At 39.5% G+C, this 12,717-nt stretch overlaps 1 protein-coding gene across 1 annotated transcript in view; it reads right to left on the bottom strand.

Annotated features, from left to right (window-relative positions):
- Window positions 1-763: 763 nt before the first annotated feature.
- IL11 (interleukin 11) overlaps window positions 764-12,717 on the bottom strand; it is a 153,956-nt gene continuing 142,002 nt past the window's right edge. Inside the window, exons 7-8 of the mRNA XM_075327262.1 lie at window positions 7,198-7,356; window positions 764-931 (exon numbers count right to left, since the gene is read on the bottom strand). Of these exons, the coding sequence (XP_075183377.1) occupies window positions 764-931; window positions 7,198-7,356 (327 nt within the window). The remainder of the gene's footprint in view (window positions 932-7,197; window positions 7,357-12,717) is intronic.

Genomic DNA, 12,717 nt, shown 5'->3' with positions numbered 1-12,717 from the left:
ATTTACTGTTTTTTCATTAAAAAAAATAACCGATGAAACACAAAGTAAAAACTGAAATACTGAAAATCGTAAAAAACACTGACAGTTTTTCACACCAGAAAAATTACTGAGGTATGAATGAGGCCTTATTTAAAAAGACATATGGAGAGCAGACCTCCTATATGATTTTTGAAAAAGTCTGTGTATGCTAAAATGGAAAATAATACCCAAACATAATCAAATAGTATTATTGATCTCGCTGTATTCTTTCCATGCATATCTTTTATGTGGCTTTTAGTATTTTCATAAAACATTAGCTAAATCAAAAAGTAAGACTTGTTGAAAATAATCTGCAGTTTGTCATTGCTGTCCTGTTTCTGAAGCTATTCATAAATTAAAAACATGATTGGAATGATTTCTTTGAAAAAAGGCAGTAACCCATAATTAAATATAATACGAATAACAACATATCATTAAAAAACCCACAAAACCATATGTCAACTTACATTAAAAAAATTAAATATTATTAATGAAAATAAATAAATAAATAAATAAACTGCATTATAAATAGATAGGAGTCATCAGTTTACCATGCATAAAAAAGTGTATAAGTTTGTTATGTACCTGCTCTATTAACCAAGCACAATAGAGAAATATTGAGGATTTTTTTTCTGAAAGATTTCTAAAACTTTCAGACTCAAGGAATGTCTTTTTCTTTTACATAAAGGCACGTTTTCTTAGTAATGCGATTCTACCATTTCTGGAGCAGATCTTCAAGTCTTCTCTACAACTTATTTTTCATTAGAACTACAACACGAGTAGTATAGTCCAAGAAAAGGTGAAAATGATGGAAAATTGCATGTCCGGTTTGCACTACACCCCACTGGGTGGTTGTATTAGGAAGCTGTGGTAGAGGTGGGTCACTAACACGTGCTATATTCATCTTTGTCATCTGAAAGAAATTATTATAGAAATTAGGTAATGAAAATGAAACAGTGATATGTTATGCTTTTTTTCTACGGTTTTTATACAAGAACATGCCATGGCAGATGACATGACCAATGATACCATAAATTCACCCTTGAATATTACCTGCTTAACCCAGCAGGAAGTACGCCGCCGCGTTGAAATCACTAAGGTTGACAAATCTCAGGGCCCGGATGGCATATACCCCAGAGTACTACAGGAATTGAGTTCTGTGATAGATAGACCATTATTTTTAATCTTCACAGATTCCTTAATAACAGGGTCGGTACCGCAGGACTGGCGCATAGCAAATGTGGTGCCAATAGTCAAAAAGGGGACAAAAACTGAGCCTGGAAATTATAGGCCGGTAAGTTTAACCTCTACGGTTGGTAAAATCCTTGAGGGTTTCTTGAGAGATGCTATACTGGAGTATCTCAAGAAAAATAATCTCATGACAGAGTATCAACATGGGTTTATGAGGGATCGATCCTATCAAACTAATTTGATCAGCTTCTATAAAGAGGAAAATTCAAGCCTGGACCAGGGAAATGCAGTGGATGTTGTGTATATGGCCTTTTCAAAAGCTTTTGATATGGTGCCACACAAAAGGTTGGTACATAAAATGAGAATAATGGGGATAGGGGAAAATATGTGTAACTGGGTTAAAAACTGGCTCAGTGATAGGAAACAAAGGGTGGTTATTAATGGTACGTACTCGGACTGGGTCTCAGTTCATAGTGGGGTTCCACAGGGGTCAGTATTGGGCCCGCTTCTTCTCAACATATTTATTAATGACCTTGTTGGGGGCATGCGGAGTAGAGTTTCAATATTTGCAGATGATACTAAACTCTGTAGGGTAATCAATACAGAGGAGGATAATTTTATATTACAGGGAGATTTATGTAAATTGGAGGATTGGGCTGAGAAGTGGCAATTGAAGTTTAATGTAGATAAATCGAAGGTCATGCACTTGGGTAGAGGAAATAAAATTTATAATTATGCACTTAATTGTAGAACACTGGGTAAAACAGACACAGAAAAAAGAATTGGGTGTATGGGTGGATGGTAAACTTAACTTTAGTAGACAGTGTCAGGCAACTTCTGCCAGGGCTAATAAAATAATGGGATGTATTAAAAGAGGTATAAGTGTTCATGAAAAAAATATAGTTCTACCTCTGTACAAGTCACTAGTGCGACCGCACTTAGAATACTGTGTACAATTCTGGTCACCGATATATAAGAAGGACATAGCTGAACTGGAGAGGGTGCAGAGAAGAGCGACCAAGATTATTAGACGAATTGGTGGGCTGCAATACCAAGACAGGTTATTAAACTTAGGGTTATTTAGTTTGGAAAAACGAAGGCTTAGGCTACTGTCACACATCCGGTTTGAGCAGTGCGGCTCAATCCGGCTGTGAAACCTATGCAACGGATGCAGCGAAAACACCGCATCCTTTGCATAAGTTTTTACATGCGGCCCGTCCGTTTTTTTCCGGTTGCGGCATGCTACTGAGCATGCGCAGTGGAAGAAACCGCATGCGGCGACCGGATGCGTTTTTTCTGCATTACGCCGCATCCGGCGTCCATAGGCATGCATTGAAAAATGCGCGGCAGCGTCCGGATGCGGCGCATGTGTTTTTTTTGCCGGGGCAAAAAACGTTGCAGGCAACGTTCCATCCGGCCGCGGCATCGGCTAAATCTGCCGCATGCGGCAAAAACCGGACCGAACGCAAGCCCATGCGGCACAATACGGCACTAATATAAGTCTATGCAAAAAAAAAACGCAACTGGTGGCAAAAAAAACGGTTGCGGTTTTTCTGCAGAGCGCCGTATTGTGCCGCAGAGCAAAAACCGGATGTGTGAAAGTAGCCTTAGGGGGGATCTAATCACAATGTATAAATATATGAGGGGACAGTACAGAGACCTTTCCAAAGATCTTTTTACACCTAGGCCTGCGACTGGAACACGGGGGCATCCGCTACGTCTTGAGGAAAGAAGGTTTAATCATAATCACAGACGAGGATTCTTTACTGTACGAGCAGTGAGACTATGGAACTCTCTGCCGCATGATGTTGTAATGAGTGATTCACTACTAACATTTAAGCAGAGCCTGGATGCCTTTCTTGAAAAATGTAATATTACCAGTTATGTATATTAGATTTTATGACAGGGTGTTGATCCAGGGAACTAGTCTGATTGCCGGATGTGGAGTCAGGAAGGAAATTTTTTCCCCATTGGAGCTTGTTTGCCACATTGGGTTTATTTTGCCTTCCTCTGGATCAACATGTTAGGCTACAGGTTTAACTAGATGGATTTAGAGTCTCCCTTCAACCTTAAAAACTATGATACTATGCTATTTTAAGACATTAAATTTCCCTATATTGAGAGTATACATTTTGAAAAGATTTTGAGCTAAAGTGTATATCCTAAACATGAGTGTAGAGTATATTGAGCCCTAATATATTGTATTGGCTTTAATAGTGGTCACTCTCCTTGTGAAGATAATTTTCCTAGGCTGGAAATTATTCAAATGGTTTTAATAAAGTAAACCTGACACCTGATACAGGCTGTCCAATCCCCAAGTTGCATGATTTCAGCCACATATGTTTAATTCTGAAACACTGCGGTGTTTCATAGAAAAGCATAGTTTAAAGACTGCTGGGGACCAACCCAGGGATACTAGCCTGACACTTGATATACAAGTTTCCCCCTCCCACATTATTATGTAGTAATGTCCCCAATCCTGTATTAATGTCCTCCATTCTGGGACACTTCCTGCTAAATATGTTTCCCATCCTGGTAAATATGTCCTCCATACTGGTATATTTGTCTATTTTCTGGTACATACAGTACAGACCAAAAGTTTGGACACACAAAGCAGTAATCAAAGCAAAAGGTGGCTACTTTGAAGAACCTAGAATATAAGACATATTTTCAGTTGTTTCACACTTTTTTGTTAAGTATTTCATTCCACATGTGTTAATTCATAATTAATTTTTTGATGCCTTCAATGTGAATCTACAATTTTCACGGTCGTGGAAATAAAGAAAACTCTTTGAACGAGAAGGTGTGTCCAAACATTTTGGTCTGTACTGTATGTCCCCTATCCTGTTAAATATGTCTCCCATCCTGGTATATGTGTCTCCCATCCTGGTATGTAAGTCTCCTCTCCTGGTATATATGTCCCCCATCCTAGGCCCTATCCTTGTAAATATGTCTCCATCCTGGTATATATGTTCTTTATCCTGGTATATACAGTACAGACCAAAAGTTTGGACACACCTTCTCATCTCTAGAACAACTATTAAGAGGAGACTTTGTGCAGCAGGCCTTCATAGTAAAATAGCTGCTAGGAAACCACTGCTAAGGACAGGCAACAAGCAGAAGAGACTTGTTTGGGCTAAAGAACACAAGGACTGGACATTAGACCAGTGGAAATCTGTGCTTTGGTCTGATGAGTCCAAATTTTAGATCTTTGGATCCAAGCACCGTGTCTTTGTAGAAAAGGTGAACGGATGGACTCTACATGCCTGGTTCCCACCGTGAAGCATGGAGGAGGAGGAGGAGGGATGGTGTGGGGGTGCTTTGCTGATGACACTGTTGGGGATTTATTCAAAATTGAAGGCATGCTGAACCAGTATGGCTACCACAGCATCTTGCAGTGGCATGCTATTCCATCCGGTTTGCATTTAGTTGGACCATCATTTATTTTTCAACAGGACAATGACCCCAAACACACCTCCAGGCTGCGTAAGGGCTATTTGACTAAGGAGGAGAGTGATGGGGTGCTACACCAGATGACCTAGCCTCCACAGTGAACAGACCTGAACCCAATCAAGATGGTTTGGGGTGAGCTGGACCGCAGAGTGAAGGCAAAAGGGCCAACAAGTGCTAAGCATCTTTGGGTTCTCCTTCAAGGCTGTTGGAAGACCATTTCCGGTGACTACTTCTTGAAGCTCATCAGGAGAATGCCAAGAGTGTGAAAAACAGTAATCAAAGCAAAATATGGCTACTTTGAAGAATCTAGAATATAAGACATATTTTCAGTTGTTTCACACTTTTTTAAGTATTTAATTCCATATGTTTTAATTCACAGTTTTGATACCTTCAATGTGAATCTACAATTTTTAGAGTCATGAAAATAAAGAAAACTCTTTGAATGAGAAGGTGTGTCCAAACATTTGGTCTGTACTGTATGTTTCCCATCTTAGGCCCCATTTTGGTATATACTGTATGTTCCCCAACCTGGTATTCATGCACCCATCCTTGTATGTATGTCATTATCCTGTTATATATATTTCCCATCCTGGTATATACAGTATGTCCTCATGCTGGGTCCCATCCTGGTATATATGTAATCATCCTGGACTCATCATGGTATATATGTCCTAATCCTGAGCCCATCCTGGTTTATATGCAGAAAGCCATCATCATCAGAGGTGCTGCGGTGGTCAGCTCATCATATGCACTAGCCCGCCCATGAACTCATTCTCAGACACAACAAAGAGTTGGGCATTAGTGCACTCAATCTCTTACACTTCTGGGGCAGGGCCAGATGGATGTTCCATGGGACTCCAGCCAGTGGAGTTATCAAAAAGCTGAAGCGACTGCTGCATGACTTGGGGCTCAGACTATTTGGCTGATTTTAATGGGTGTGAGATGTAAAACACATGCAAACTCTGCCATTTCAGCAGGGGACTGGCTGGAAGACAAAGTGAAAAAACTGGAGGCATGCTCAGCCATCCAATCTATAAAGCCCGCTGTACACGCTACAAGATATCTTACCATGTGTCGGCGGGGTCACATCGTAAGTGACGCACATCCGGCATCATAAGGTATGTTGTAGCGTGTGACAGCGACGTGCAATTGCGATTGAATGAAAAACCGTTCATCTCATGCACGTCGTTCATTCCTGACGAATTGAACATCAGGTTGTCCATCGTACCCGGAGTAGCACACATCGCAGCGTGTGACACCCCGGGAACGATGAACAGATCTTACCTGCGTCCTGCGGCTCCTGGCCAGCTCTGTGGAAGGAAGGAGGTGGGCGGGATGTTTACGTCCCGCTCATCTCAGCCCCTCCGCTTCTATTGGCCGGCTGCCGTGTGACGTCGATGTGACGCCGAACGTCCCTCCCACTCCAGGAAGTGGATGTTCGCCGCCCACATCGAGGTCGTATGGAAGGTAAATATGTGTGACGGGGGTTAATCGTTTGTGCGGCACGTTCAACAAATTGAACGTGCCGCACATACGATGGGGGCGTTGTAATTCGCATACGATATCATATGCGAAATTGCAACGTGTAAAGCAGGCTTTACCGTCTCTATTTGTTCAGACCTGACCATTTGTCTAGTGGTACTTGGGTCTACGAAATTATGCCAAGCCAAGTGTCCTGTCGCCTGCGGACACCAAAGGAAGATGTTTCATTTGGGCTGCACCATGCTCTGTTAGGGTACTCTACATCAGGCTCAAGTACAGTACTCTGCACAAGCTCTGTTAGGGCACTCTGCACCAAGCTCTAGTAAGGTAATCTGCACCAGGTTTAGGATACAATGCCTGCGCCAACCATGATCTGGTGTTTATACAGAATGGGTCACATGATGTGCTGACCAAACACAGCTATGCCAATACTTGGCATGGCTTTGATGACTCCAGAAGTGCTCACAGCCAAAAAGCTTGTTGATTGGCTGCGCTGAAGCCTTTCAACAAACTTTATTCAGCATCGAAACCCGATCTGTCCAATACTAACCCCAAACTTTACAGTTCAGGGTCAGTTACCACTAATCTATACTTTAAAATCACTGATGAAACAATGATGGTAAAAATGGACACATGGATCAAGCACTAATGACACTCAGATCCAATACACTGATAACATCTGTACAATTTTTTCACATACATGTTTAAACACGTTGTCTGAGCTCTGCTCTAGTAAAAAGATATATTTATAGGTGCACAAGCCATTTCCAGTATTTTGTTAAGTCCTGACAGGTCAATTAAATAGATTTATTTTAGAAACAGTTTGATTAAACATTTTTTTCAGAATTCTTTGCCTTTTTTCCATTCATATATTTTTTTTAATAAAATGTAATTAACTATCTAAATGTAAAACCTGTGCTATGTCATGATTTTAAAATCAAATATATGCATGTTAATTCAGTATCAAAGGCCAGTGTGCTGATAAAAAAAGAGGGGTAAACCTTTCAGTAATTAAGTAGTTAAACCAGTTTGCAGCTGTAACCATTTGCTTACCAAAAAGTCTATTTTTTTCACCAGTTTTTCTATGCGATTGTGAATGCTGATAAATTCATGATCTAAGTGACGGACAACATGTGCAGCTTTCTTCAGCCAATCAAAATGCTTCTGGTATATGAACAGTTCTGAGCTGAGCTTTGTTAAACCAGCTGGTATCTATAAAAATAAAGAAATAAAGTTGCATTAAAAAGCATCAAGTCACTCATCATAGTCATAGAAAAAAATGTAACAGTACAAATTAATAAACATTATTTCCTTTCAATGAGGTGTTCCAGATAACCTCTTCTTGAATTGCATCCTACCTGGTGGTTAAAGGGAACCTGTCTGGTGCAATATGCATCTAGAACCACGAGCAGTTCTTGGTGCATATTTCTAATCCCTGCCTAACCATCTCTGTATACACTAGCATAGATAAAGATATCTTTAGAAAAAGTATTCGTCAAAATTCTTTATGATCTGCTAATCAGTTCAGGGCTTATTGCAAGGTCATTAGTTCCTGCACTCATTCTGCCCTCTTAGTATCTTAGCATGCCCACAGGGGCATGCTGAAATGCTATTCAATGCCCATTGCCCAGAGTCATCAGCAGTGATCGTAAACGTATCTGTGTCCATTGTCACCACTTCAGAACAACGCATTTAGGGTCACTGCACATGATAAGAATGCCCCGTAATTCAGGTCATGCGCACTATGAAGCCAGGTGTACGTCTCCTGGCTTCAGAGAGGTGTACAGACAAACAGAGAGAGAAACAGAGAGACAGAGAGAGTGAGAGAAAGACAGGCAGACAAAGGAGAGAGGCAAATAGAGACAGAGAGAGGGACCCGGGAATCTCTTACCGTCTGCCGTCCCCTGCACAGCTTTTGATTAGCCAGGCTTATCATTATCTGTGAATCCTGCTCATCTCTAGCTGGGACCTATGATTTTTTTTTTTGCTCTTTTATTCATAGTCTGTGCAACAGCTAGAACTTTCTCATCTTTATGTAGCTTAATTATATGACATTTGTCAATTTTGGGTCTTTAAGGTCTTGTTCACTTGTTGCATAAATACTGTGTTTTTTGTTTTCTACAGCTGTCCTCACCAAACTACACATTAAGGCTATGTGCGCACTTTGCGTTTCCACCTGCGTTTCTGGTGCTTTTTAGGTCCGTTTTGAACTGCAGCATTTTCATGCCAAAACACATGCGTTTTGTTTTTCCATTAAAGTAAATGTGAAATCAAGATTTCTTGTCCGCACTTTGCGTTTCAAAACGCATCTAAAAATTGCCATAATTTTGGGCAAAAACCGTGCGTCCAGAAAAGGACCCTTGCAATTGTTTTTGCCATTTTGGGTGCGTTTTGCTAACATTGAAGTCAATGAGAAATGGCAAAAACAAAGAATCCTCCAAATTCCAGCATTTTACCTGCTTTTTAGGTGCAGAAAACATGCGTTTTGGACTACAAAAACGCATGCTTTTTACACATCAAAATAATGATTTCATATGTCCCTTTACACACACATATAGTCCGACAATTAAATTATAGAAAAAATAAAAATTATTGCTATTTTTCCGATAAATATTATATTACCGCAATAATTTTATTAAATATATCTATTTTCTTTATTAATTCAAAAATTATGTGTTCCTTTTTTTTCTCTTTTTTCATTGTGTTTGACAGATTAAACTTTATTTAGCATTGTCTTGATGTTCAAAACGCTTCTGTCAAAACGCAGGTGAAAAAGCATGTAAAAAGCGCTGAAAACGCATAAAAAACGCGGTAAATACGCATACGTTTTCAGCGCTAAATTTCTGAAAAAGGCAACTTTGGCAAAATCAATTAAAGGCAAAACATGTGTTCTGAAACGCAAGTAGGACGACGCAAAGTGTGCACATAGCCTTACAACCTCTCTGAATATTACATTTTTGATGCATTTTTTATGCCTTCTCCCCTGTATTTGGTATGTTTTTGGTGCAGATATGAAGCCACATTTTTAAGTGATTTTTATAGTACAGAAAGGTTTTAATTGTAACTGCAGTTTTTTCCATGCTTTATTATAGGCTCCATATAGAAGCCTCTTGAGAAAAAAAGGACTAAAACTGCACAGTTCATCGGCATCTTTAGAAGCACAGTGGATAGAGTTTTCATGAAATCACATCCACTTTGCTTGGACAGTTAAACACAGCAGAATTTATTTGCCAAAAAGCAGCAGAAAAAAGGCAACATTTACGCTACATGTGAACACGGCCTACATGTCCAAGCAAACTGGATGTGATTTCATGAAATTTCCACCCCCGATGCATCATCTGTCTGAGATGGTTTAGTGAATCCTGCATCAGGGGGTTGGACACGATGACCCTGGAGGTCCCTTCCAACTCTAAGGACATGTGAACAGGATCAGGAGACACTGCGTTCTAGATGCAGTGTGGTTTCTCTTGTAGAGACGCTAGTGTTTGCCGCGAGAGAATGGAGTGTCCATGACCGCGATCAGGATTCTGGGCGCTCTGTAATTTCATTGTGTTCTCCCACTGAGAAAACTTGTGTCTGCACAAGCAAAAATTGACATGCTGCAGTTCGGAAAGCCATGCCGCATGTAAGTTTACGCTGTATATAAAAGAAGCATAGTAGGTATAAGGTTTCTATACATTCCATCTACTGTGCTTGCACAATGCGTTTTGGAAGCAGCAGAAACACACGGAGTCCAAAACATGTCCAGATCGTGTGTACGCAGCCTAACATTCTATGATTAAATGTCCAAGTACAATAGATGTGATTTCATAAACTCTCCATGCATTGTGCGTCGAAAGACACTGCTGAACTGTGTTCTTTTGGTGCTTTTTTTTTTCTTCTTTGTAAAGCCTGAAAAAATGCAGGTAAAAAAATCCCTATAATTTTTAAGCTCAGAATCAAAGCTTTTCTGAACTATTAAAAATCATTAAAAATACGGATTCACATCTGCAGGAAAAATGCATCAAATAAGGGGGGAAAAGCAAGAAGCAAGAAACGCAGCAAACATGCAATAAGCAGAGAAGATTGTTAATGTGTTGTGTGGTGCAAAAACGTGCAGAAAAATGCAGTAAACAAGACACAGCATTTACACTTCGTGGGAACATGGGTCTTAGCGTTACATTTTCATTACTTTTTATATGAGGTTAATAGAGAAAAATAATCAGTGACACCATGTTTTTACGTCATTTACTGATCACCATAAATAATCTCATCACAATTCCAGTTACACCAAATATGTCTGTTATTTTCTGATTTGTGATGTCTATTTTTTTAACCCCCTTTATAACCTAGGATGTTTCTATACATCCTAGGTCATATCTGTCCCTTAAATGCGGGCTTGCACAAAGAACCCATATTATTCTCCACACTTGTCTGCTGATCAGATCAGCAGACGTGCAGCTACCAGGTACAGGGGGATTTTTGATCCTCCTGTGCATGTTAACTAGTTAGATTGCACTGTCAAACTCTGATGGCGTGATCTAACGCATTCCTGCGGGGATCACACCTTATTTTGCTACCATCGGTAGCCCACGTGACCGATCACGGGGCGCCGATGGGATGTCATGACAGCGGGGGTCAGCTGTTGTCCCCTGTTGCTGTCATGACTCACTTCCTGTGAATGTCGGCAGAGCATCGGCATTCACAGAAAAACAGTATTTCTGCTGCTCACAGTGATGCTGAAGCAGCACTCTGAACAGCAGAAGCGATTGCATAGTACAGGCTTCAAGTAACCTAAGGGAACTAATAAAGTCAATAAAAAATGTAAACAAAAGAGTCTATAAAAATATGAAAAAATAAAAAAAGCCCTAAAAGTTCAAATTACCCCCCTTTTGTCCCATACAATATAAAACAATAATAATAAAATTAAAAAATACACATATTTGGTATTGCCATATTCAGAAATGCATGATCTATCAAAATATAAAATCAATTAATCTGATGGTAAAGAGATAATGGAAAAAAAATCAGAACACCAGAATTACATTTTATGGTTAAAGTAATATTGCATTAAAATGCAATAACAAGCGATCAAAACATTGCATCTACCCAAAAATAATATAATTAAAAATGTCACTTCAAGGTGCAAAAAATAAACCCTCCCACAGCCCCTGATTCTGAAAATTAGAATGCTACGGGTCTTGGAAAATGGCAACAAAAGCACAACTCTTTTTTTTTTTTTTTTTACAAACTTCTGATGTTTTTTTCACCACTTAGATAAATGTAAAACTATACACATTTAGTATCTATGAACTCGTACTGACCTGCGAAATCATAGGTCAGTTTTTTCATATAGTGAACATGGTAAATAACCCTTCCTCAAAAATAATCATGTAATTGTACTTTTTTTTCAATTTCACTGGACTTGGATTTTTTTCCCCTTTTTTCCCAATACAATATGATTTAAAATGAATGGTGTCATTCAAAAGTGCAACTCGTCCTGCAAAAAAGCAAGCCTTCATATGGCTATATTAATGAAAAATTAAAAAAGTTATGGCTCTTGGAAGAAGGGGAGAAAAAGGTAAAAACAAAAAATGGAAAATTGCCAGGTGGTAAAGGGGTTAAAAGTGCATTTAAATAGTTTATTATTCTTTAGTAATTTTTATTCTCTCTCTAGGCTACAGAGAAGTAGAAATTCCTTACTATGTACAATGTATATGTATGTACCAGTACAATCTGCCTGTAGAGCCTGCAACTATAGAGGTTGTCGGTTCAAGTCACAGGGACAATCGTGCAATTAGAAAGAAATTGACAATTTTTTTTTTCAGTTATTTTATAGGAACAAAACAATCTGATTATTTTTTCACCTTTAACTACAGGTACATAAATACACTGCTATGTACAGATGTATCTCTATGTACCTATACAACCTGTTTCTGTGTTCCCTGCCTGTAAAACAGCATGAGTAGTGGCTTGCTGGTAGGGTTGTTGACCATGGACAAGTTCATGAGTTCAAGTCTCAGAGAAACCATACCAGGGAAGAGAATTGGGTGTTTAATTTACATGCAGAGAGATGCTTGCTTTGCCCCTCAGCAGGAAGAGCTATGGAGAGAAGAGGTGAGAGGAAGTCAGGACTTAAGCCCTGACTGCCGAGACAGTCCTGCTTAATCTGGGATGGTTGAGAGCTATGTATGTGTCCCATTTCTTGATCCCTTCTATTGCCCCATAAACAATTCTTAAAAAAAAGATATTTTGGTTTTCATTTTTATGTTACTAATATCTTATTCATCCTTCAAAAAAACAAAAACAAACACAATTAAGTGGATTAAACAATTACATTGAATAGTGTTTATTTACTATTTGCATATATAATATTACGGATGGATCATAGAGGATTGAGACTAGAAGTCTAAGGGGTACTTTGCACACAACGACATCGCAAGCCGATGCTTGCGATGCCGAGCACGATAGTCCTCGCCCCCGTCGCAGGTGCGATATTATGTGATTGCTGCCGTAGCGGTCATTATCGCTACGGCCGCTTCACGTGCACTCACCTGTCCTGCGACGTCGCTCTGGCCGGCGTCCCGCCTCCTT

The sequence above is a fragment of the Anomaloglossus baeobatrachus genome, chromosome 11, assembly GCF_048569485.1.
Source record: "Anomaloglossus baeobatrachus isolate aAnoBae1 chromosome 11, aAnoBae1.hap1, whole genome shotgun sequence".
NCBI classification, from domain to species: Eukaryota; Metazoa; Chordata; class Amphibia; order Anura; family Aromobatidae; genus Anomaloglossus; species Anomaloglossus baeobatrachus.
The sequence above is the reverse complement of the archived record's forward strand: the minus strand, read 5'-3'. Positions and strand labels throughout refer to the sequence as shown.